Below are 26,639 nucleotides of genomic sequence, written 5' to 3'. Positions count from 1 at the left end.
AGACTGATTTCTCTCTGCAAGTGTTTTAGTATAAATTTTATAATGCCTGCTATTGAAACACAATGTTGAGTCAAAATCTTCCTACAACAGATTAAATTGTAAATGCCTCAACCAGTCTTCTTTCTCATTAATTACCATGGAAAAAAGCCCTAAAACATTTACTTAATCTTCTTATTCATTGCCATTTTTTCTTTGAAGATGCATATTTATCAGCCATTTAATGCTTCTAAAGGAATGCAGAACATTAATCACTATTATGCAAGTCTACCTGGATTTAAAGCTCCTCTGGTTGTTAAAATAATCTGTACAGTCTGTAGTGTGTTTTCGCTTTCATTTGCTTATAGGTCAGCTTGTTGGCCACTTGGATGTCATGATTATCTCTGGTTGGGATATATATCCAGAGTAGGCCTTGCTTCAAACTAGCAGGACTTTATGTGCATCAAATCAAGTGTTAGGCATGAAGTTGTGCTACTGTACTGGGAGGTACTGGTGTATCTGTGAAGCTTGCACATTAAACCAAACTGGCAGTGCAGTGGGTTTGTTGGTGCTTGGGCATGAGGAGCAGGAGGGTCAGAAGCAGAATATTAAGGCCAAGGTATATCAGATGGAAATAGTCCCATGTGAAAGAGGGAGTGTTTTGTGTAGGTGAGAAAGGAGTATAATAGCGTCTTTCTGTAGAGGTCACTTGTCTATCAGCAGTTGTCTTTACAGAGGTTGGCCAAACCTTTTATTACTATCAATTCTGCAAGCAAAAGTTTGGTGTTTTATTTAGCTTTGAGTGATTGTCCATTGGACAAGACCTAGCTTCCTCAGCAACTGATAAAATAGGATTGGTTGGCTGATGGAGACATTTATTGAATTTAAAAAAAAAAAAAAAGTGAAAATGAGTAAAAGAAACCAGCTTTGGCAGAAAGGAGGACGTTATCAGTGCCAAAGCTCTGAGCAGTGGCAAGTGCTAAATAGATTCAGAGGATGTGTCTGCAGAGAGGAACGTTACAGGCAGCCTAGAGCTGATTTTGTGGCTGCTGGGGAGGATGTTGATCCAGGACAGGCAGCACAGTGCTATACAAGGTAGTTTAATTTGGATGGCTTTATTCCAGGGGAGAGCCTAATAAAAAGCTAGCAGAGAATATGTGGAAATACCAAAATCTTTAGAAGGGATGTTTTTAGATTTATCTGTGCAGCACTCAAGGAGGAAAAAAACCCAAAACACAGTAGGAAAGGCTGTTGCCCAGAAGTTTGAATGATTGTTCAGCCAACTACTGTGTCTCATTAGAGGCACAAAGATGCTGCTGTTTGTTCTGAAGAAAATAGAAACCCCTCTACTGCTATCTGCCCTTGGTCGTTAAGAAGTAACGTGCTGAGGAATAACATCAGCATTTCCCTTCACAGTTCAGTTAGTGACTGCCTTGTGTTTTACACTTGAAGGTGCTATGTTCTGAAAGACACTGGTCCCTGTGAGTTTGTCAGCATCTAACCTCTATGGTTTCTCTTCAGTTACAGCCTAGAAGGCCTTGCTGGAGATTCTGGTGAGACCAAGAAGCCCTCTACAAACTTGGAGGCTTCTTCTCTGAGCTCCAAAGATCTCAGAAGGAGTCCACTTGCCAGCAATCAGTGTGGATCCCTGGTTTTGCTCACTGAAGAACTCGAGCAAGGAGAAATCAGAGACTACAGTCACCAGGTAAAGCATTGTTATATGTCTAGAAAATGCTACATCAGTGTTTTGTAAGTAATTTTCCAAAGTGGGTCTCACTATGAAGGCTTCCACCCTATATACATAATATTATTAAAATCTTCCATCTTTAACACGGAGGACTTTCCACTGTGTTAAATTTGCTGCTTGGTTCTTTGGGGCAGCGTAGTTGAAGCGGGGTGAAGTCTTAGGGTGAGAACAAGAAACTTCCCAGTTTTCTTCCGCTGGTTGCATGAGTAATCATGGAAAAGTGATTAACTTTTCAGCATGGATACAGTGATACTATCAATTGCAGGTGTTGTAAAGCTGCTGCAATTAATGCTTATGCTGCCTTCTGCAGTCCTGTAACACACACAAGTACTAAGTAGTAATTTATCCGCTAAAGTTTTGGGGTTTATTTGGGTTTATTATAGGAGGAAAATAAAGGGGTTTTTTCTTTCATAGGCACAACCAGAATCAAAAAGCCCGTTATTATAAGCAACATTTAGAGTGCTCTCTCTGGAATGAAAGTCTATTACAACTATTAAGGACAGACGGGCTACAATATTATGAATCTCTGCTTATTTTTATTAAAGCGGCAATTATAGTCTTAAATACTATAAATACCCTGAATTTCTGATTTTGAAGTTTCAGCTGTAATATTTTCTGGTTCATGCCAGAGTCATTAGCCAGCCAGTCTGTTTACCTTGTAGTCACTGGTGTACATCAAGGCAGTAAATGGGTCTTACAAGATCTGGCCTGTAGACCTATTCTATCAAGACTCTCATGTCTTCTCTTGCTTTGAGGAATGGCATTTTTGGGGAACGCACTGCTAAGCATCAGATTTTTTACCATGTTGATCCACAGTCTAGTTATACTGAGGATTGAATCTTAACAGTAATTTCAGTGGCCATCAGACAGTTAATAATATCCATCTTGCATTATCTTGCCAGACAACCAAGCAGCCAGTCTCTTTCTGTTTGTTGCATAATTAGTTGTTCTACAATTAAAAGGCAAAACAAAATGTTGCATTTCACCTGTATGACACCGATTACATTTTTTGTGGTCCTTGCATTTCTCACCTGTTACGTTATGCTGGGATTGTTTAAATTTCCCACTTTTTGAAAGTGAGAAGCTCAGTAAATATGAATGCTGAACTGTGATCTGAAGTTGGGATGGTGCTGTCATTCTTGATATATTTGCTCAGCGTGGTTATTTTCTGTTCCACAGATGCGTCAGACATCGCAGCCGCAAGGATTTAATTTCTGTTCTTCCACTGTTTCATCTCCACTGACCAAATCTATGTCTCTAATGTCAATTAGTAAACCAGTGCTGGACAGTGAGTAACACAGTTTTCCCTTATCCATTCTGTCATCTGTATTATTAAGTACAACTTGGTACCTTCCCAAGGCAGAATTTGCTAGTACCTGTTCTTGCTTTCCTATATTATGTGAAATATATGTTTCACTGCTGCATGGATTTGTGGGTATGGAAAGGCAGAACTCGTTTAGTTTAGATCCATGTCTTGTTCTTCCCAGTATATCCCTAGTTATTTCCAGTTCTATGGGGTTTCTTTTGTTTGTCTTTTTTTTTTTTTCTTAATTAGACTTCTGATATGAAAACTATGATTTATTGAATTTGTTATTTTTTTAAAAAAGTCTGATTTTTGCATCATTTCAGAATTTCTTCCTTTGATGTCGGGTAAATTCCAGTTGAGATCTTATTTTCCTACTTCTAGATTTTTTGAAAGTTGATATATGGAAACTTAGGAATCTATGTCTTGGTCTTCTTAGGGGAGTTTGTTGCTATTTATTTTGAGTTAATTGTTTTGGGGCAGTTGGGTGTAATCTGTTGACTCTTATCCCTGAAGAAAATAATAAAAGGTGATTAGGTGAAATTGTCCAGTTTAACTTAACTGAAGTGATAATAAGCACTTAATGCTGCAGCTTCACTGAATAGATTCTTTTGGCTGAAAAAGTCATTCAGAAGGCTGCAGCTGGATGTGCTTAGGAAGGGCTGTTACACATGTTTTCATTTTACTAATTGCCAGCCAGAAACTGTATTGACATTTTAGATCGTGTCTTGTCAATCTGTGATGGTCTCTGATCTTCTCCTTTTTATTAACATGCTGCTTTCCTTTCAAAGCTGAGCAAGGGAAAGGTGCTTTTAAGAAAGGCATTTTATTCATTTAAGAGGCTTGCTGGAGGAAGCTCACAGAGATTATGCTTTGTAGGAGACATTTGTAAATTCTTTGCCATCTCTCTTCCATGATTAATAAGGATGTGGCCTAACGGATGTGTCCCCCAGCAACGGTAACCAAAACATGGGCAGATCTGTCCCGTGAAAAGGCCAGCTCCTGCTCTGTGCAGTGGGGCACCCTCTTTCCTCCTCGGGCTGAAGGCCTTCATTATTTTTTTTTTTTAAGCAACCAATTTATTGGCATTGCATCCAGTTGCTAACCAAACACCATAGCTTCCAGAAAACATGCTGTCAGTGGCTGAGAGAGCCTGGCCAAGTGCCTCTCATCTCCCTCTCGCTTTATAGACTTCCCTTCAGGCCCATAGCGGGGGTTACGACAGTGAAGGATTTGGGCCTCCATCTTGGAATTGGACAACTTGACACCTTTCCGCTCTTCTCTGTCTTATGACCCCCATTAAAAATGCCATCGAGGCCTGAGCTGGTGGTAGAGAGGTTTGATTATCCCATCCTCTTCTAGAGTTGGCCTAGCCATGAAAGTCTTGTTGAGAGAGAAGGAAAAGAGAAGATGTAGTAAGCTTTCCAGAGGGGCTGTGGAAGAAATAGCAGGGTTGGTCTTCTGCTTTGGGGTGGATGTTTCTGAGTTTTGGACACTGAAGTTAAAAATTACTAACATTTTGGTGAGCTTTATTTTCTCAGTAGTTAATTTGTGACAGCTCAGAAGGGCCTCATTTTTATAGGAAGGTGGTTTCTGAAAATCAATGCATTTGAGACAGTTGATGTGAGCATCCAAAAGGATTACTCACCTTGAAAATTTAGGTCACGGATTCTCTTCCCAGCTCGGAGTCTTTCCTGACTTTGGAAACTTCAGTAAATCACTTCATTCTTCCTCAGTCACTTTGAAAGAGGAGTAGTGTTACTTGACTTGGGACTGTAAGTAAATGTAAAGCAGCTTAGTGCCTTTTACAAGAAGGTCTTGGTCCATAAACTCTCTTATATCACCTTGGCTTGACATTCATAATATTTCAGCAGAATACTTCAGACTTTTGCAAGAATAAATCCTTGATTTCATGGATGTGAATCTAGGAAATCTTTAATTCTTCATTCCACTTGCATAATTTTATGGTAGGTGTTTTTTAAAAAAATTCTCCGATCCCTGCAAATGTGTCTGAATGGGAAGAAAGCAACATGTTCTGCACAAAAACTTCAAAAACTCCATATGAATAAACATATGGAGGGCTTTCACTTGCATTTCCCATTTATTATCATATGTACTGAGGTAGGAGCAATTTCCAAGACTAAGTTTTTAGCCCGCACTCCATCTGATGTCTCAGAAGTTCCAAGAGCTGCTGTGGCCATTCACAACTGTTAATCCTTCAGCATTTTATAGACGGAGGTCACAAGAGCTGTTGGCTGGAGTGCTCGGAAGACTGCTTTCAGCTTTGGAATAGCAAATTTCCAGTGTGGAGCATTGTTATAAAGCCAGGAACTGCTATAAATAAAACCACTGAAATGGAAGTTGAATTGAACTGTGCTGGAGGAGGTGGTTCTATTTACAGTAAAGTATTATTGTTCATCTTGACTTTTAGTCTAAATAGACTGTAGACTACAGAAGAAAGAAAACAGTGTTGCCTAGTCATGTTCTTCAGGTCTGGGACACTAGAACAACGCCTTTGAAAGGCAGTCTAAACAAAATTAATGCATGAATCTTGCTAAGAATTCTTCAAATTAAATGCCTTTCATTGTGTCCCTCTAGGGTTGTTTTGCTTACATTGGAAGTGTGCACATAATTTTAGTCAAATCACCTCTAAGCAATTGGCGTTTATGACTAATGGCTGAAGGAAAATTTCAGGGGAGTTTTCCTTGCATTGCTTGCATTGGATTGGATATTCCTCAGATGGTATTTTTATATTCTGAATTCGGTTTTGGGGTATGATATCAGCAATACAAATGTATGTGGCTGAAAGGACACTCGAAGAGAATAATAATTGCTACTTCTTTCTCTTGGAAGTTTAATACTGATAAAGTCTTGAGCCTCTTTTCCCTGTTGTGCAAGTGAATCGATTTATCCATGTCATGGAATGACTTAGAAGTCATATATGCCCTGAAGATGTTTAATATAGATTAAATGTAGGACCTTTAGGTCAGACCTGTGCCAGGGGCAGAGTTTCCCCAACCCTGTCCCAGTCATCTTTCCTTAGAACACACTGATGTACCATGTGAGAAATGGGTATCCAGCAGCCTGACACTGGTCAGGTCACAGCTCAGAGGTTTCCACCTGTGCTTGTACCATGAGATTTTGGAAATACAGCCCTTGGGCATCTCCCTAAGAGGCTGTGTAGGAATTTCTGTTAAGAGCGGCTAGCTGGCTCCTGCAACTCTTTTCAGAGCAGATTGTACTTATAACGGATTGATGCAAAGCTGCTGCTATGCAAGAGCTGCTCTTACAAATTATGGGAGATTTGATGTCACAGACTGATTGCTGAGTTTGGTACACATCTTCCAGACAAGAACAGAAGAGGGTGCAGAGGGGCTTTTCTCATGTTTCTCATGTTAGGCAGTTGCTTTAGAACAAGGACTGTGAGTTTTAGAAAGCAGCAGAAGATATGCTTGTTTTTTCTGTTTTATTTTTGAAGAAAAAGGGGGAAATTTAGGTGTCTCCCTTTTAAAGCTGGAAACTTTTAAGGGCATAACATTATCAAAATGTTTGGGTTTGTTTTCGAGATAGAATTCGCACGAACCTCCCCAGGTAGATAGTCAACACTTCAGATAAAGTGTCCTTGCTAATATCCGGCAGCTTTGCTGTGTCATTTAACTGCAAAAAGCACCATTAAACAAATATATTGAATTGTTCTAGTTTGATTTCCTGGCAGTTATTTCTGCGAAGCACATGCCTTTTGTGCAGAGATCCACTATGTTGATACTCTGTTTGGGAAAGTAACTGTTTATGTGTAAGTCTTCATTAAGAGGTCATATAAAAAGATGCCAGCAAAAATAAGAAAAGCCTTGAACTCTGCGATATGCATGCAGTGAGACCTGCATCCTCTGAAACCTGCACCCTCTGGAACTTGCATGTTCTCAGTTCTTTGTTTCTTGTGCCTTTTCTGAAGCCAGCTGCTTTGCAGACATTTCCTTTGCTTTGGTTTTAGTTTGCTTTGGCCGTTTTCCTCTCCTTTTTATTATTAAATGCATTTTCAAGCATGCTCTAATGTCTGCTGTTAACCCACTTCTCAGCCCAGGGCCGGACTCGACCATCGAGACGAATCTCCTTCTCCTTCAGCATCTCTCCACTCATTCCTAAGTCTAAAACTCTCTTTTCTATTGGCTCTTCTTCCAGTGATGATGAGGAGGAGTTGGATAGTAAGTAATCGTTTTCTGTGCATTGCAGCCATTATGGGTGGAAGCAAGGGGAAATCTGGTTTTCTGCTTTAGACATTGAACTAACCTTTCTATTGCATGATGCCTAACAACATTATCTTAGTCCTGTGTCTGAATATTAACTAATGGCAGAATAAAAGAATTATAATCCAAAGAATCTCATACCTCAGCACCGTCACCTCATCTGGTTAGTTTTGGTTGGTATCCACATGGCAAATATGCCACTCTGACCAGCAATGTAGTTGTTACCTTTTTATTAAAACCAAAATACTTGTCTTGGGATTGTTGCAGTGCCTTAACAGAAGAGGTAGATCGTTACCCCTCCATAGGTGAGAGTGAGTACATTGCTCGGTGGAAGGAGAAGAGGGGAGAAGTCCTGATAATAAATTCTGAAAATCTTGGTTGGAACTTCAATTTCCCTACTGAGCAAAAAGCATCTGTGGCAGCCAAACACCTTAAATCATCAAGGTGTTTTACCTAGGTCCTCATGTTACAATCAGAATAGTTTTGTTGGAAAACAGGCAAGTGTGTTACATGGTAGCTTTTTTTGCCTCCTGCAAACTCCATTGCTAAAAGAAACCCAACTCAGGCAGAAGATTGAATTAAAGTAATTTTCACTCCTCTTGTTTTCTTAAATAGGCTTATCAAAGATAATTGAAAATGTTTCCTATTTCTTAAGCATGCTTTATTAGACTGTTGAAATAAACCAGAACAGATCATTCTCTATCTAAAGAGAAAATTCAGAGCAGCTGCGTTAGTTGATACAAATCAAAGGTTTACAAAGAAGCTAACTCACATCTCTCATGCCCATACTGGGATGAGAGAAATTGCTTTCCAGTCCAACAGATTTGGTTGCTTCCTGACTTTAAAAAATCTCTATACCATCCATGTTATAGGATTCTAAATTCTCCTCCTTTCCATTCCCAGTCTTCACTGTGGGTTTTTCCCTTCCTACAAGAAAGTCCTGTGCTCTTTCTTCCCAGGTGTGATTCTACCCCTTTCCATATTTAAGCTTCTTCCCCTTTGCTCTGTCCTTCTCTTCAGCCCTTAACAACATTGACAGTTCGTGGTCCCCACAAAGTGAACTGCAGACACACACAGCTGTGCGTTGATGTCTTACTCCTGTAGTAAAAAATACTCTTAGCTAAGCTTTTTGGTGGATTTGTTTTTTTGATTGGCTTGGTTTTGGTTTGTTTTTTGGGTTTGTTTTTATTATTTATCTTTGTTTGTTTGTTTTAAGCATCTGACCAGTTAGTTAATTCCTAATAGTCAGGTTAGGGCATAGATTTGGGGAGGTATTTTTGTTAGCCAGTATTTATCTTCTCTCCCTCATCAGTGCTGCTGTTAATGATGAGCATTTAAAATAATGTCAGATACCGTCTCAAACAGAGATACTGCTTTCTTTACGTGTGTTTTATGCCCCCATATTTGAGGGTACAGTGGTGACTTTATATAAAGGTTGGTTTAGCCACAGCTATTCATAAAATTGCTTTGGCAATGGGCATTTTTCATGTAGTAATCCCAGACCAGTTTATTTTTTCATGTCTTCAGGGTTCATTTCTCATTAGAAGATAGATGTGTTGGCACTGACATTGAACTTGGATTTCATTTCATTCAGAGTTACCGCTCCTCAGTTGCTCCATGCCTGTTTTTCTCAAGAGTATGGAGAATTAGTTGCAGTTTGTTTGATGTTATTATATATTTAAGATGTTGATTTCAGGTGGCTGGACAAGCCAGTCTGTATTTTAGAAAATTACTATGAAGCCTTTGGATTTCTTGGCCCACAAAAGTTTAAATACCGGTGTTAAGGAGTTGTGAGCTGATTTCTCTTGTCTGCAACATCCTAGTCCAGTCACTGCTTTCTGCATAATGGAACTTGAATTATTTCAAGTTCAGTTACCATAAATAATTTTGGTGGGTAATGCTTAAAAGGTGTTCAGATAGGTACACCAAAATTTGAGTGCTTAGCCCAGATTCATTGGACATAGATAACAGTCCTGGCCTTTGAACAAAACAATCTTTCTTTGTGGCTTGTGAAATCAGTTTTAGCATTTTAGTTTTGAACCTGTTGACGATTGGAAACACAAAAATTATGGAAATAAACCTTCCTTCCCATCTTCTACTTCCAAAGAAAAACCCTGAAGGTGAGAAAATGTGTACTTTTCTATGGTTACCTTCATGGGCTTTATAGCTTGCCAGCAGAGTGTTGATCATATGATATTATATTGTAGCCTAAAATATGAAATCATCAACAGTCTTTCACCTTGGTTTTTGTCTGCATTCGTTTTGCTTGCCAGTGTCAAGAATACCCCATTTTTCAGATAAAACACTATTGCAGTAAAAGATAAATAGTACATAACTGAGGTTCCCATGCAATGTGCTTTTTCAAGGTGCTGAAAAACAGTCACAAATATAAGTTATTGCAGCTCTTGATTCAGAGTTCATTCATATTTCTTATGTTAACTGCAAAGAAACAAAAAGGTTTGTGAAATGCTTAAATCCAGTCAAACTGATGAAGCTGTTAAAAAAAGGAAAAACTAAGGAGGCTTAACCCATGTTTAAGGCAAACTAGAGCTGAAACATGAACCAGAGTCACTGGAGCATTAACCAGGGATTTAGGAGTTGGTAAATTACTTGAGTGATCTTAGTAGGCACTTATGAAGTGGACATTATATAAAAACCCAACACAATCAGGAAACTGAATAGTAGACTTCATTTGATGCATGTTACAGTATTGCTAACTTGGATGTATTTGGCATAGATCATTAATTAGATGAAAGATTTTGCAAGGGAGGTATTAACACAGATCTTCAAGCAGGGATTAGGTAATGGAGTATGCCTGTGTTTTAGTTTTGCAATATGAAGAAATGATATTTCTGTCTCAGACTCTGTTGTCGCTTGAATCGGCAGTTAGGAAAATGTGTCTTTTAGAATCACAAGGCATAATATTGTATGCACAGTTTTTCCTAATGCACTTATACTGCTTTTGGGTAGAGGATCACCTTTGATGTCAAGTGGCTCTTTTCCATTCACCGTTAGCTTTAAAATGTTAACAGAATTTGAAGCCAGAGTACCATTCTTCTTGCAATGTATATGCAGAAGCCTAATAAGATGATCAGTCATGCAGCTTCTTGAACTTCAGATAGGACTGCAGACAGTGCTTGTAGTGAGGGTTTTCGGAGTCTGACAAGCCCAGTTAGTCTGGAGAGAGCCCTCTCTCCTCTGGATCCTGATTTATCAGTATTCTTTGATGGTTCTGGTAAATGGTGTCAGCTACCTGATCTGCTCCAAATGCATTGTGCAAGCTGGTTTCTTGTGGTATAAAGAGAATTCGTGTCATTGGCAGGGCTTCAGCTTCGTGTTGAAAGTCAGACTTTCCTCAAGCACAGGGTTTTGTGACTAAGCCCTAGGCTGGTAGTGTTTCGTGGAAAATGGAATAAGGCTTCTCTTGTTTCCCATACTCTTTATGAAGTGTTTCAGGATTTTGATGGGAAAATGAACTATAATTTTATCAAGCAGAAAAGTTTTATGCATAAAACCCGGATGTGTTGCACAATAGATTCTTTCTAGTGGTGTATAAATAAAAGCATTGTGGCAGAATGATTCTCATTTATACCTATTGTCATTGAATTGACAGTTCTAATTCAGAAACCTTGATTTACCATCAGAGGTAACAGATGCACATCCTTTGCTTAATAGCTGAAGAACAATAAAAATACTAAGCAGGCTTTCACCTCAGCATCCAGTTTGAGAGCACCTAAGGATACAGGGAGCAGGCTTTATCCTGGGCACATGAAATCTATTCTAAACACTTCTGGAAAACATCTCCCCTTCTCTTTAACCATCCAAATATGCAAACGGTGTTTTTATAATCGCTGGACTAAGATTGCATTCTAACATGTCACACCCCCCCACCCCTCTGATCTTTTCCAGGTACACAGACATTCAGTGGCTCCACGGGTTCCTCAGTTCAGAGGTACAGTATTTGGGGGTACCATGTCTCTTCTGGTGGGACTCCTGCAGCGGGCTCTCTTTGGGTTTGGACCACCAAAAGCCTTCCTGTCACCAGTGCACTTCAGCTGAAATCACAAGTTGTCAGGCTTGTGAAAACCTGTCCTGTATGTCTAAAGGCTGAAGGATATTTTAGATCATAGAATAGGAAAGTCCGTTTTAGGTTTTATTGCTGATGAGGCTTTGTGTATATTCATAGCTAATATCATATCTGATTATCTAATATCAAACAATACCAGTTTACCCTGAGTTATATTTTACACTAAAGTAGTTGTAATTTGGCTAATTACCCTGTGGCTAATTCTGTCTATATTTCTATAATGAAGGCCAAAACAACATTACTTTTCATTTTTGCAAGCTGTAGAGAAGAGATAATCTTTCTGGTGTGTACTGGCTTTAAAAGCACTTCCCTGGAGGAAGGACGTTTGTGGCACTGAAGGAGCTGGGTGTCTGGTCTCTGTGTCACTCTGATAGCTTTGGCTTTATTTGGTGGCTCTTCACCCCTGCTCGCTGCTGTTTTCTCCTTGATTTCGTTTGTCTTTCTGTTGTTCTGCTTTTGTGTTGTACTTCCTATTGACAGACTGTGTCCTTTTCTTTAATGCGATAATAGTTTTCTCTGTAATTTTTATTCTTCCATAGAAGCTGAAGAAGTCATAAGCTTGTGCATATAAAGACTGGTAGAAAATATCTGGTGTCCCAGAAATGCCTAAATTAATACAAAGAACCATTGCTGTTTGTGTGGTTTAACGGTGTGGTTTCTGTTAAAGACACTCACTGCCTTTTCAGAGACCATTAGATGTCCTTGTCTGGAAGGAGATTTCTGTTTAAAGGATGTATGTGTGTCTGTCCTTTCTGTCTGAAGTACTGATGATTAATGCCAAGACTGGCTGTGTATATGCAATATTGGCCATGTAAATGGGCAGATGCTGCAAGCTGGTTAGTGGTTATTTGGCCACGGGAGCAGCAGAGGGTGCTATGGCATGATTTGAGAATGGAGATTACTTAAAAACAGATAAAAGGATTCCTTGAAATGCATTAAAATCTTGTGGATTGGCATTTTGTCTTCACTTTGCCTTCTCTGGTATAACACCGTAAAGCAACCCGTGGCTCTATTGGATAATAAATGCATTTGTCCTTTTAAGAAGAATCTATCTATTTAATAGATGCTTTGAGAGAAAAAAAAACAAACCTAAAAGCAATCTCTTTCTTTCTTGGTTTTAGCATATCTGAAGAGAGCAGCAGTGTCCCCACTGGTAAAAGCGTAACAAAAGTCAGTCGCACCTTCAGCTACCTCAGGAATAAAATGTCCAGCAGCAAGAAGAGCAAAGTAAGTGCTTCTTGTGATTTATACAGCCATGAAATACCCATACATAGCAGGGATGAATTCTGTATTTCAGTGTGTTTTCACAGGGTGGTATTTATGTCTTTACCTGACTTCCTTTCTTCCGTTTGCAACAGGAGGATTGTCTGTGGGGTAGTAGGGAATAGCTACATGGGAGGCCTTAGCAACCCAAAATTTAAATGCATCTGAAGTAAGTTTTCCTATGCAATGTTTTGGCCTCTTTTTCCTCACAGAATGAAGCTTCATTTGTTACAGAGAATAGATGGTGCCCCAGCATGAGTTACGGCTTTGCAGTGATTGATCGGTCTAATTTTTACAGAACCTGGGAGGTGCTTAATAAAATGAGGGTGGGAGCTGTAAGAAGGGACTGGCTGCTGAAAGCTGTATTGCGTTTCCCTTTTATTTTTACCTTTGCCACAAAGTTCCCGTGCACTTCTGGAGAAGTTGGTCAAACTGTGACCTTTAGTGACGGCCAATATTTATATTTTCTCCTTTTTCCCATCCTTGAAACCCTGGGCTTTAATTTGCTAAAGTTTAAACACTGCTCTGCACAGCTGAATTTCCTGTGGACAGCACTGGTTACAGAAATAATTACATTAATGCTAAATACTTCACACAAACGGGCTGTGGTTACCTTAGATTGTCCCTGAAGATTAATATCTGTTTGAGGCATTTTTGGCTCGGTTTTATTTTTTACTTGAATCTCACCTCGGTTTATCGTGTCTGAGAAAAGCTAAGAGCTCCTTACCTCAAAGTGGGCAATGTGTATTATATAGTTAGGTGATATGTAGCTAATATGTTGGTAAATGCTATTGGAGGGCCCCTGAGATACATGGTTACATATTCTGATGAGTGAATAGAAAATGGGAGACAAAATGTGGCATAATGAGCATTGTGCCTATTGCAGAATAAGACTGGGCTGAATCATTTACATTGGGAGGGGTAAAGTTTCATCTGCACCAGCAAACTTGATTTTAGCCTTTCCCAGCAATAAGCACTTGATGTTTCAGCCTGAGTGTTCCGCTAAGGTAGCTGGGTTTGTGTGCTCTCATGGTCCAGCGCACATTTTGATACACATTTTGAAAGACTGCGTCACCTTTGCAATGAAGTAGCAGCTGTAGTGCGATCAGTCACCCTAACACACCGTTTCTCTTTATGGATCTTCCTTTAGAGATGCAAGCTGCAAGTAGCAGTGGCTCCGAGCTGCTGCTGAGCATCTTTAAGACAGTGCTGTTCCCTGCTGCAGAATACAATGTCAAAAAAAAAATAAATCTGTTTACATAGAAACCTCTGTGCAAACCACTGGTGAGACGTTGTAGAGCATGTTGCACAGCCTGTGAGTGATACTGGAAATTTGTTAACTGGCTCTTGCACTTCGGGTGAATAATCTCTAAAGCAAGAACTGCAGATAAATATATGTAAAAAAGAGATCTGTTTGGGACAGTTAAGAAAATGTAACATGCTTAGAAATATTTACTCTGCTTTTGTTAAATGAGTGCAGTCTGATTTCACTAATTTCATGATTGTGTCTGAAACTGTTGATAAAAAATTGCTCCAAAATCCCGACAATAATACACACTACAAATATTGCAGCTTGTATCAGTTTTGATATTTTCACTAACTAAAAAGCCACAGTATCATTCAAATTATGATTGCTCTGCTCACAGTGGAATGGTTGCATTACGTACCTTTTTAGAGCTTCAGCTGTACATTTAAACAATTTCACCTAAAAATTCTTGGGAACTCTGATTTCTCAGAAGCATTATGGCTGATGAAAACCTGTAAGAGTTAAAAAGAAAAACAACAAACCTTGAAAGAGGAAGTTGGACAGGAAGAGTTGGTTTCTGCTGCTGTCTGGGCTGTCAGGAGGGAGGGAGGCTTCAACTTCTTTCCAGCTAGGTTTTACTTTTCTCCAAACCTTCAGAAGGGCACTGCTTTCTAAGATGGACCATAAAATAAAGCACATCTGAGCCTACTCATGGCAACAGCTCTTTTTGAAAACGGTGTAAATAGTTATGTAAAAAAACCCCTAAAAATAAAGGGGTGTTTGGAGAATTACCTGAAGGGGATACTGATAGAAGTTTACCCATGTCTGGCATGTATTTTGTGTTATTTGGAGACCAGTCAGCAAATTTCTTAAAATCAACAGCATGCACTGATTGCCGTATGTGACATCTGTAACATGCTATATGTCAGTCAATTAAGAAAAAAAAGACGATCATTTTGGTAGACAGTTTCTGGGAAATGACGACAAAAAAATTAGCATGAGTAATTTCTCTTTTTCCTTGACCTGTGCAGTTATTAGGCAGTGCTGTACCACCACCAGTGTTTCCCTGTCTATAGTAAGGGTTGTAAGTGTTTGAAAGGACTAGGAGATGGGGAATAATTGTGGCCTGTAGAGCAGGAAGAGCACAAACACGTGAAACCTTTCTGTCTGAGAAATCTTCTACAGCACTTTGTTTACTGAAGTACTACATAGCAACACCAAGGTATGTTAAAATTCACTTTTTCTGTATCCCAAACATCACAGAGGGTTTGATTTATCACCGTCTGCCTTTTAAATGGGTGGTCTCTTATTGATTTATGACTTCTAAAATACTAATCCCATCCTTTCCTGCTTGTACTAGTTTAAATGGGTTTTTTTAGCAGTGGAAGGTACGGTAGGGTGAGATGAAAGCAATAGCAAAGTAGCTAAAATCATCTTCAAGGAAGTTAGTAGCAATCGTCCCGCCCTCCCCCGTTTGCTCAACTCCTCGCTGACTGCCTTCCCCTGCCCGGCTGTGCTGGCAGCTCGTGGCCATCACGATGGGCTAATGCTGGTGGGGAGCAGCTCTCCTGCTGCCAGGGGCAGGATGTCGATAAAATGGAATAAGTTTGCTGAAGTACCTCAAATAACAGTGAAGCTAGTAGGACTTAAGCATTGGGAGGTAAGAACTTCATGATTATTTTTAGCGGGATCTGCTGCTGCAGCACACAGTCTGTTATTTTGGACCGCATGACCGATTTGCAGTGCCCATCGTGTCTGTCAGTGCACACCGGTGCAGGTTCAGCCATTGAAGCTGTGCTGCGAGTCATTCTGGCAGCTCCAATAGCACAGGAAAATGGTTTTGTTTTTACAGTCCTTTTTTTAAAAAAACCTCCCGTAACTGTCATAGCAAAAAATAAAATAAGATATATATATAAAAAAACCCCAGAATTAATAAAATCTCATTTTGAGACCTTGTACTTCAGTGGTGTGGCTGGCATCACGTGTATGAAGTTTGCTGTTTCCTCCTTAAAAGTGGTGCACCCATTTCCTGTTTTTCCTGGGGTCGTTCAGCTTTAAGATGTTTTTTTTACAGTGATTTTTATGAAGACGGGGTACATTATTCCAGACTAGAATTACTGGGCTTTGCAGTAAACATGAGGTACTTTCAAGTATGGGATGGTGAATCTCCTTTCAGCATTTTAAGCATGAGAGTTGCAAGATATGCCTTGAGCATGGGTAATCTGTTCTCCAGGAGCTTCACAAGTTCTAGCAATAGAGCAAAGCTGTAGGTGTCAGCGTGGTACCATTGACCAAGGACTAAACTGCGGAGTTTTAGTTCTTGATTCTTGCCAGGCTGGACATGGTTAAAGGTGAACAGGTCAGTGGAGGGAAACAGAGCTGTTAGAGGTTTACCTGGGGTTGGTAATCCAAGCTGATGGCTCAGAGGAGTCAGAGATAGGCTGCAAAGCAACCTCCCCCTGGCAGGTTTTCTGCTTCAGACAGGATTATTCCATACAGTAATGCTTCTGGTTTTGCTTATTTGGAGAACAAAATAGCATTTAGGGCCAGTAAAAAGACTGTCTGTTTATGAGTCTTTGCAGGGAGAGACTCTGACACTGACATTTTGCCTGGGGTGTGTTGGGAGAGGAGAGACCTTAGGCTGAGTTACTGATTATTTGAGTATGTCATCAAAGGCTCAACAGTTTCCCTGTGGATGGCTGCAGAGCTCAACACTGCTTTTAACTGCTTCATGGCAGTTGCTCACATGGGCTGCTCTGCAGCTCTGTGATATTTAGGCTGTGACCAATATTTAGCAAAGGGCATGTGGCAAACAAATAACAAAATGCAAAGATAAGCTTACAAAAGCCTTTACCGATTTCAGGTTAAGCTTCTCTTTCAGATGCCATGAAATCTGCAGTAACAGTTAAAATACAGATGTGGAGCTGAATTGTATGGTAAACGTTTTTTAAGGTGGTACATAGAAAGTCACGGAGTTACTACAATGCAAATTTGGTGGTTTTCTGTGGAGTTTCTTTTTAAAATTGTTTGGGATAATTCCAACTTTACAAAAGGCTGCAGGGAAAAATGTTTCAAATTTTTAGTATTTAATATTTTCTGTTTTGGGTAGTGATAGATAGGTAAACAAAAACTCTGCTAGAAGTTGGAGAAACTGTCTGTGCTTGTCATCTTTCCAAAGCTGAGTAGCCCAGAGGTTAAAACATGGCTTCCAGATGACGAGATAATATTTTATCATGTTGCTGCTGTTCCTCAGCCTTTCTGTGGTGCTGTATTTTTTGAGTTTGAAAGATCGATTTCCCCAAAAAACTTCACGTAGTTACTTGGGGTTGCATAAAACTGTTGAAAAAGTTGCTAGTCAGAAGGAAAACAGAGGTGGACATATCCTGGCAGTGACACTGTACAGCCACTGAGGAAGGGCTCATATTCTTCATTAAAAATACAGTTGCAAAGCATGAGTCTTACAGGTTGGCCTTAAAAACTGGCTGTGGTGAAAGTTTGATCCATGTTACACATGGTGTTTGTATTTAACACAATTCATTGAAAGTGCTGAAGAGATTGATGAGGCCCAGAAGAAGAAAAGAGGTAAGTCATCAAACCAAGCAAATAAAAAACAAAAGTGTAAGAAAATAGCTGCCTTTAGAACAGACTCAGTTTTGTCTCCACTGGTGAGATACCCATGCAGAAGGTTCTGTGAATCAGTAGTATGTTAATCCACATCCATAGGGGCTGTAAGCTGATTTTTTAGCAGAGCTGTGCAGACGCATGACTATTGTTAGGTGTGCGCCAATCGATATCATCATAGTGCCAAAGGCAAACACTGAAGAATTTGTAACTAGAGAATAGACCTCTGTGAAGTAACGAGACATTTGTTCATTTTGTCTCGGCAGGAAAAAGAGAAAGATAAGGAGAAGACTAAAGAGAAGGACAAAGATTCCAAGGAGAAGGAAAAAGATAAGAAGCTGGTAAATGGACATCTCTTCACTGCAACCTCTGTTGTAGCCCAAGCAACCTGTTACCACTGTATGAAACCTTTCAATAAGGATTCGTACTACTGTGCAAGTAAGTCAGGAGTTTTTTCAACCCTTCTGTTTGTTTTTCATTAAATCGTACATGGGAAATGCGAACCTTATGCTTTATTTTCCTCTTGCTTCAGGTTGTGGGGTGGGAGGGAGACTTTGGGGATAGTGATTCATGGAGCAGTGTGTTGTTTTGTGGAAGCTGGACTGAAACGAGTCATGGCTGCAAGGAGGTGTCCTGCAACCTCATTCCTAGCCTGTGCTTGGACATCGCAGCATCCCATGGGGTTTTCTGCCCCTGCTTGTTGGAATGGATCAGTCAGCTGGAGGACTTTGGTTATTTCAGCTGCATGTTATGGCTTGGGGCTGAGGTGTTTTGTTAAGATGGATGCAGAACAGGGAAAGCTGGCTTGGATCACAGCTTTTATTTCCAATAGGGAAAAAAAATGTCCCACCAGTCTGTAGTGTGTTGCTTTAGTTCTCTGAAATACTGTTTCGGTGAGCTCTCAGTGAGAACAGTATGATACAAAAAGGAAATACTAACCCTCTTCTCCCTTTATACATGAAATTGCATCACAGGTCAAATGGCAGGTGCCTGTGTGCATGTGAAGTACGTGCAGTACAATGCAGGCAGGCAGTACAGGAACCACAGCGGAGGGTTTCTGCGAGACTGGTGATATTGTTCTCTTTTCTTATCAGTTTCTCATGCCTGTAGCTCAGTAAGGTCAGCAGCATTTGTGTGGTCGAGACCAGAATGGTGGCTGGTTTACGCAGTGACCCAAAGCTACAGAATATGTCTTTTTCCCACTGCAGCTCAGGGCTCTGTGTTCCTCACTATTCAGTAATATTTTTCACTCCACTAGCCTAGAGATGAGTAAAGCATGTATGGGAATTGCTCCCAGGCTGGAGCAGGAGGCTCTGTCTCTGTTCCTTCTGGTCGATGAGCAGCGTATACGACATCTCTAGTGAGTAAGGGAGGGAACAGCCAGTTGAATCCAGAATGGCAGTTTTGAGTTTCCTGGAAAAGAAGAGATTTAAGCAAAGTTGTTTGCATGAGACACGCTCTGTGTCAGCCTGATGGGAAGTCAAAAGCATCAACAATCATAAACTCTCAAATGCATCCTCTCCCTTTCCCCAGTCAACTTTCTTAACAGCTTCTGGAGCCACTTAGAACATCAAATATATCCTGGTTTAACTCTCTAAATCCCTAATGAGTTAAAATAATCCAACATTTTATGTTTTAGCATAGCTGTTCTTCCCTTGTTTTTCAAAGTACAGCAGAAAATTAGTGTAAGTTTTCTGCATTGACCAGAAAATGAATGCCACAAGAAAAGTTTGGTGAGGGTCCAGGTGTAAGCTTACATCTCAGAATGGTCCTTTCTTCCCTCGCATCTTAAAACAGCCATCAAAAGCCTTGGAAATGACTGATAACCAGCAGCAGAGGCTCTGTTGCCGTGCTGTTGTAGTCTACCTTTTTCTTACAGAAGTGGCAGTGCTTTACTACTACCATCACTGCTGTCTTGCCTATGGATGACTTTTTCTTAATGCCTTTTAAAGTGCTGGATCATTTAAAGTCAATGTCTCAACTTTTTTAATGATGCCTCCAGCATCCTGAAACAGCTAGTCAGGGCTGAAAGATTTAGTGTGCTTTAAAACAAATGGATAAGCAAAAAAATTCTAATTTTTAATAGCACTTTGCCTGGTATTTTTTATTTTTTATGATCAGTGATGCAGAAAGGAAGGTTTTTGATGTTTTAATTATTAATACCAATGATACAGAGAAGTTGGAGGAACTTCCAGCCTGCTGAAGAGCTGATTTGGATTGAAGTTTCTGAAACCAGATTTTTGATCTAAAAAATGAAAATGCTCTGTTGCTAAATGGTACATACTAAAGAGCTGCCTTCAGGCTTTCAAGGCTTGAGTACGAATTTAATGGTTCTGAATTGTCTCACTGCCTCTTTTCATGCACCAGAAGCAGGTTCTGTCCCTCTTCCTTGTTTGATCTGAAAAATGATACTGCTTGTGGGTTTTTGCAAGAACATGTAGGTTTGTTTCTTCTGTCTCTCTTGCACAGGAAATTGTGGGACATTGACAGAATAGCAACACCCTGTGGTCTTATCCTTACCTCTCAAAATATCAGAAGAGTTACTGGATTTTTAATTAGACCCAAATGTCAGAAATTGTAGGAATGTGAGAGTATTTTGTCATTCTGGATGTGGAATTTTTTCCTTCCATATTTCTTCTAGAAATAATTCAGAACTGTGTGCTTACAGTGTAACGTACACTTAAAATATAATTCATGATCTGTATTAATATGTGTTTTCATGAATGAGTGGAAGTAACAGGTTTTCTCTAAGCTTCTGAATCTCATCTGAGAGTGTTTGAGTTGTGATCTTTCATCTGTCAGATGAGTTAATGCTCCAAATCCAATTATCAATTATTATGAAAAAAACAGTTTTAATCATCCTTGAAAACTTTGATTCTCCAAAATCTGTTGGCAGAGATCATGAGGAGACTCAGGCTGTTCTGGAAAAGATACACAGCTTTTGCTCTGGCATATATATATAACAAAGAGTGGTGTTAAAGCATGATGCTCCTTGCATTGGTACATGTTGTGGTTTCAGACCAAAACAGTGGCTTCAGTCTAGTTTTCAGCAGGAAGTCCCAACCTCGCACACATGGTCACCTAGCAGATGCTCCTCTTACTTTTTCTGATAATCCTGTAGTGCAGTAACACTTGGTTCCTGTACTGTAAATCTTGGCTATGTAATGTCTGAGTTTATGTCAATGAATTTTCCTGTGCTTTTCCTGTCTTTTGGATCCCATAATCCTTTTCTTGATAAGAACAGTCTTATATATTTGCCCTAAAACTGGTTTGTGTTTCTACCTCCTCCTTCTGCTTTCCATTTTGTTTTCAGAGGAATAAATCCATCTTTCTTCTTTCTTTTTTTTTTTTTTATTTGATTTAAGACCCATTAGGACCCTGGCAACTCAACCTTGCATTGATTTGTAAACAGAATTTCCTGTTAAATTCCATGAAGAAATCTTGTTAACAATCAAGGGACTAATTATCCAAGAAAACAGTCTGTGTCTCAGTATCTGTAGCTACTCGTGTAAACCACAGTGATGCCTGAAAGTTGTAATTCTCAGTTGTGCAAGATAACGGTTCAGATTACAGACTGCAAAAACTGACCTGTTTTCTCTGTGTGTTTGTTTAATTGGTTGGGTTTTTTACTTTTGACAGACTGCAATGCAATTGTTCACAAAGGCTGTAAGGAGAGTTTCGCTTCTTGTGCAAAGGTCAAAATGAAGGTAAGAGATTTTATCTACTATAGTGAATCAACAAAAATGTTTAAACAATTTAGCATGCAGATACGTAACGTCTTCTACCATATGTCCCAAAGTTACCAGCTTGTTGGAAAGAACTTTAGCCCCTGTGCTATAGTGAATAATTTCTCTGGGCTCTCCTGAAATTCCCCAGAACTACATGTTAATACAGTAGATGTCCCTGGGACTCTGTGAATGCTCCAGGACAGCGCCACAGGATGTTTGTTGGCAGCAGATCCCCAGCGTTGTTCCCTGCAGTACATGGGGACCTTATGGAGAGATTGTCTGTCCTATGCTTCTATTGAAAACAAAACCACATTGCTGGCAAAATTCAGGGGTGTCCAGCACCCTTAAATGCCATATGTCTTAATTCTCAAATGCTGCATCCTGTTATGCAGCATCACGTGTATATAATGCATAATGAAAACTATAAATATGTATGTTGTTTATATAAGGAACGTGCAGAATTTGTCCTTGCCCCAAACGTGAGGAACGTCTTCTGCAGTATGGTTCTCCAAGCTAGTTAATGTTTATACATTTATGGTTAACCATTCTTTTCAGTATTGTCAGCACTTTTCTCATTTTCCTATTTGCTGCACACTTTTCCATTTGTTACTTTTCCCATTTCATTGATGGCAGCTCGGGGTGGGGGTGTGCATGTGTACATGTGTGCATTCATATATATATATACACACACATATATATAGATATATAAAAAAAATACACATACAGCCAAGAACTGATCTGTTCTGAGAGGATTCAGAAAAAACTTAGCTATTTTATTTCAGTTATGTGTCACAGGCTGATGGAAGAAGGGAGGAAGAAATTACAGTGAAATTTCATTTTTCTTTCAGCCACAGAGAGGGATGCTGCAGGCACATGATACCTCTTCATTACCCACAGTAACCATGAGAAACAAAAGTAAGAAAATTTCCTTTCACTCTGCTTTGGTTATGGTCTATATCTGCTGTTCTTACCTGTTCTGATAACTAATACTCGATATGATGAAAGATAAGCATTTATCAAAGCAGGGACGAGAGCATCTTCTGTGCATGATAAGCAATGTTTGGGATTTCAGAAGTTGTACTGAAGTTGCACAGAGTTCATCCACTTCTGCAGTGTCCATGTAGCTTTAAACAAGTGTAAAGTCATCCCAGATTTAGAATGGCTACTTGACTGCTATAGCTTCCTGGAGGCCTACAGCTGATAAGTCCACAGAATCTGCAAGACAGCCTATGTCCACAGGCGTCTAACATTGGAAAGAATACAAGTATTAATGCTGTATTAACAGAGATTGATTAGAATACAAATGGAGAGGAGGCTTTTTCAAAATACTTTTTTTTTAATTAAATAGCCTTATGCTTTGAGGTAGTAAAAATGTAAAAACTTAATTTTGAATAGGAGCAATACTGAAAACATTTCCTGGATGCGCTGAGATATACACAGCACTGTGGAGCTATCCAGTGTGACCGAGGGCAAAGAATAGGAGTGAAACAGCCCACATGGGCTTTGTAGTGCCATGATTTGATAAGCTTGTTTAGTGATAGCTTGGAGATCACTATACAGAGCCACACTGTATGATCCAAATGTACTCACTGTAGTGTTTACAGTGAAAATCAGACATATCGCTCCAGATTCAGAAATGCATCTGAAAAAGGGAAAACTTGGAATTAATATGAAAAAATTAATTACAGGTATGTGATAGGATTAATAAGATGAGGATTAGCGTTTCTTTGTGGTACGTACTGATAAACGTATCTCCAAAAGTTTGACCAGAAGCAGGAAAATGTATATAACTATAGGCCCTGAGAAATGAAAAACTAACATAGTAGATTACTGCATGTGATTATTTATCAAATAAAAATCAAATTCAGTTTCCCAAATGTATGTTTCTGGACTTGCAGATCCCACCTAGATCTTTTAACTGTACTACGATGCAGTTGGTTCTGCACAGGGGTTGATGTCCTTTCCTTCACACAGCTGAGGTGTCCTGGTGTTGACTCTAGAAAGAAAAGGAAGTGAATTTTAGAGCCTGGTTTCTTTAAGTCGTCATCATCTCAGTTAACAGTGCAGTTGCATGAGCTGACTTTTCTCTGACACTTCCCTTCCAGGCTCACAACCAAAGGAGCGCCCTCGCTCAGCGATACTTGCTCCTGATGAAAACACCGTAACCTCAATATTCAATAACAGGAGATCACAGCAGACTACAGCACTTTCGAAGAGTGTCTCCATACAGAACATTGCAGGGTAAGGTTTCTCCCTGTGTGCATGAGTACGTGTCTATTATCTGACACTGCAAGCATAGAGAAATTCAGATCTCATTAAAAATCATGTACTATGATTTGTGTTAAAGGTACAAAAGAGGATCACAAAACCAGAAATACTCGTATTACGTATGATACCATCAGTTGTCTTCTGCACAATCAGATTGTCTGGGTTGGTTTAGTCATGGCATGAGTTCAGAGGCATCTGAATTGGCCTGGGTGTATTCAAGGCTACTCTGTAGAGATGCTCTGGGCTCCAGGAGGAAATTCCCTTGCCTTCGGCTGGGTATAGCATTACCTTTTGTGTCCATAACAGAGGCACACAGCTGCGGTCTCCATGGTATTTTAGGACTGCATTCTACATAATTAATTACAAAAAATCATAGAATAAAATCTAATTTATGGTTCCTACACTACCTGCATATTGAGCAGTTCTACACACAGGCTAATAGCATGGACTGGCATGTTCTGGACAGTTTGTATGCCCTAGCTATTAATGGTTTAGTTTATTTCAGTCCACTTTTCTGATCTTTCTCAGAACTAGTGACAAAGACTCTTAGATAGCATTTTTGCACTGCTTGCACCAAGGACAATGAGGATGAGAAGTGACTGTAAAATGGAAAGTAATGAAAAGGAGTTATCCAAACCATAAAACCTCAGGTGTGATTCTTTATAGAAGAAGCACCATGACTTGGAACTGTGGATCTTAGAGCCTCCTGAGCCCCAATGGGTAGTTGTAGGAGAACAATTAATAAAAGTACATTTCTGTCCATAACTGCAATACTTGCTTTGGTTTTCAGTTAATATTTAAAATGCATTTCTTCAGTGTATTTGAAAGTATATTTGACTAGGTTTTTAATGTCATAAACAATATTCTGTATTCTGTTTTTCTGCAGGGTTGGGAACGATGACAACTTAATACACACTTGGAAATTCCTGTCACAGTCAACAGACTCCTTACATAAAATCAGCAGGGTGAATGAATCCATGGAGTCACTGGTTGACGAAGGTAGGAGAATCCCCATGGCATTTATAGCAAGAGGAAGGTCTCAGTGCTGCTTTCTGGAAATAGAACATTCAGTTTAGCATTTCAGCAAGTGTTTTTCTTTCTAATGGACAATTAAAGTGTATTTACTTTAATCTTAGAATATTAGTAGCATAAACTAAAACAAAGCCCCACATAGTGATATCTTTAGCTTGTTGAACTGTGGGAAAACGTTCAGAAGGTTTCAGTTACAGTTGAGTTACTTGGAATTTAGCTGAGGAACAAACATTTCCTCTGTCGTTCTGCACCTCTGGCCCACTCATACAGCCACAGATTTTGCACTCTGTCACCTTTTTCATGCTGATGTTTTGCATTTTGTATTTTTTCTAGAGTGTGGGGTATTGTTTAGTTTTGTGGATTTAAAAGTGAAGTCAGTTAAATATTTTTTATATATCATGCTTTTTTAGGATATAGCCAGTATTTTTACATCTTACCCAGTATTTACCTGAAAAGAACAGAATGGTCTTTATTTATTAAGGACTAAACAAGGGCATGCTCATGGTGATAAGAGAAAATTTTTCCAGTTCCTGCACGAATGAGCAATCTTTCTTAAAGATACATATATGTGTATGTATTGTATGTAGAGTTCTCTTCTACCTGCATCAGTTCTGGCTTTTTGAGCTTGAAAATACAGACTTTAAATAAGTCTAATCTCCCTTGATTCAGTGATATAAAAGAGGGAAAGCAAACTGGGCATTGTGATTTTTTTATTTATCTGCGATATTGTTGCACTGCAGACAAAGAATCCATTGTCTTTTAACTGAGCTAGAATTTGGTCTGTTTGGAAAGAGTGAACTAGTTTTGTGAAACTAGCAAATAACCTTTAAAAGTGTTTTTCATAACCTGGTCCTTACGTGGTGTAATTCCATATAATCATTTGTGTGTCAGTGAATGGCAATATGTGTGATGTCTGTGCTATGATAGTGAAGCCTAAACCTAAATGAATAGACAGGAATCTCAAATGAGACAAGATACTCACATCTTAATGGCACTTACATCGCTCTGTGAAGGTGCAGACATGAATGAAGGACAGCTGATGGGAGACCTGGAATTAGATTCCAAGCAGCTGGAGGCAGAGTCCTGGAGCCAAGTAGTGGATAGCAGGTTCCTGCAGCAGCAAAACAAAGATGTTGTCAAACGGCAAGATGTCATTTACGGTGAGATACCTGCATCTTAATTTTTCACTCATTGTAGATAGCTTCTTGATATACTCATATGCATGGATTTGGGAAGCTTTCTTTCAGTGAATAGGAACATTAACTTGATTTCCTCAGAAGCTGAAGTTCTTAGAAACATAATGTATTCTGTGAAAAATTTCTTTCTGTGTTTCACATAACTGGAAGCCATCAAAAAAACCAAATTGCCTCTCCTCATTTGTCTGCTGATGACTCTTAAACTCTGTTACAGCAGAGCAGCTAGCTAGGAAGTCTTCTCCTGCCAGATGCTAAGGCCATCCTGTATGGGAAAAGTGCACTATGTTTAGACTGGTTGGCAGTGAGGTGTTAGGAAGGAGCAGATAACAATGCTGAAGGACCAGACCTCAGCAGCAACATCCAAAGTTCTTATTGTGGGATTTCTGCCCCCTGTTTCTCCCACACATGAAACTGTTGATCGATGTTTCAATACCTGACATGAAATTTTCTGAAGCCACCTAGAGAAGCCCAATTATGGAAGAGCTTTCTGATGGCAGCTTTTCTTTCTACTGTACACACCTGTACTCTAGAGTGACCTTAGTTTTGACCTTGTTCTCATCCTGTACAGAGCTAATGCAGACAGAAATGCATCATGTCCGCACCCTGAAGATCATGAATGATGTATACAGCGCAGGGATGTTGAAGGAGCTGCAGTATGATCAACAAGTCGTGGACAAGATCTTTCCCTGCCTGGAAAACTTGCTGCACATCCACAGTCACTTCTTCCAGCGGATTCTGGAAAGGAAGAAGGAGTCATTGGCAGACAAAAGTGAAAAGAACTTTGTTATCAAGAGGATAGGTGACATCCTAGTGAATCAAGTAAGTGCTGGAAAACGCTTGTGCTTCTGAGAGCACAGCTGGAAACCAGGCACTCTTCCTTTCCTCCTGTTTATGCCTGTTAGATAATCGCAGTTGATGGCACCTTTAC

The 26,639-nt window shown here is 39.6% G+C and overlaps 1 protein-coding gene across 7 annotated transcripts in view; it reads left to right on the top strand.

The window, feature by feature from the left end:
• AKAP13 (A-kinase anchoring protein 13) overlaps positions 1-26,639 on the top strand; it is a 224,007-nt gene that overhangs the window by 176,802 nt on the left and 20,566 nt on the right. For all 7 annotated transcript variants that reach the window (XM_074917611.1, XM_074917615.1, XM_074917614.1 and 4 more), the window contains 12 exons: positions 1,498-1,681; positions 2,903-3,011; positions 7,103-7,228; positions 11,180-11,222; positions 12,479-12,584; positions 17,754-17,925; positions 21,127-21,194; positions 22,064-22,130; positions 23,321-23,456; positions 24,370-24,482; positions 25,529-25,675; positions 26,280-26,530. In XM_074917611.1, the coding sequence (XP_074773712.1) occupies positions 1,498-1,681; positions 2,903-3,011; positions 7,103-7,228; positions 11,180-11,222; positions 12,479-12,584; positions 17,754-17,925; positions 21,127-21,194; positions 22,064-22,130; positions 23,321-23,456; positions 24,370-24,482; positions 25,529-25,675; positions 26,280-26,530 (1,522 nt within the window). The remainder of the gene's footprint in view (positions 1-1,497; positions 1,682-2,902; positions 3,012-7,102; positions 7,229-11,179; positions 11,223-12,478; positions 12,585-17,753; positions 17,926-21,126; positions 21,195-22,063; positions 22,131-23,320; positions 23,457-24,369; positions 24,483-25,528; positions 25,676-26,279; positions 26,531-26,639) is intronic.

This window comes from Athene noctua, chromosome 13 (assembly GCF_965140245.1).
Source record: "Athene noctua chromosome 13, bAthNoc1.hap1.1, whole genome shotgun sequence".
In the NCBI taxonomy this organism is placed as follows: Eukaryota; Metazoa; Chordata; class Aves; order Strigiformes; family Strigidae; genus Athene; species Athene noctua.
The sequence above is the reverse complement of the archived record's forward strand: the minus strand, read 5'-3'. Positions and strand labels throughout refer to the sequence as shown.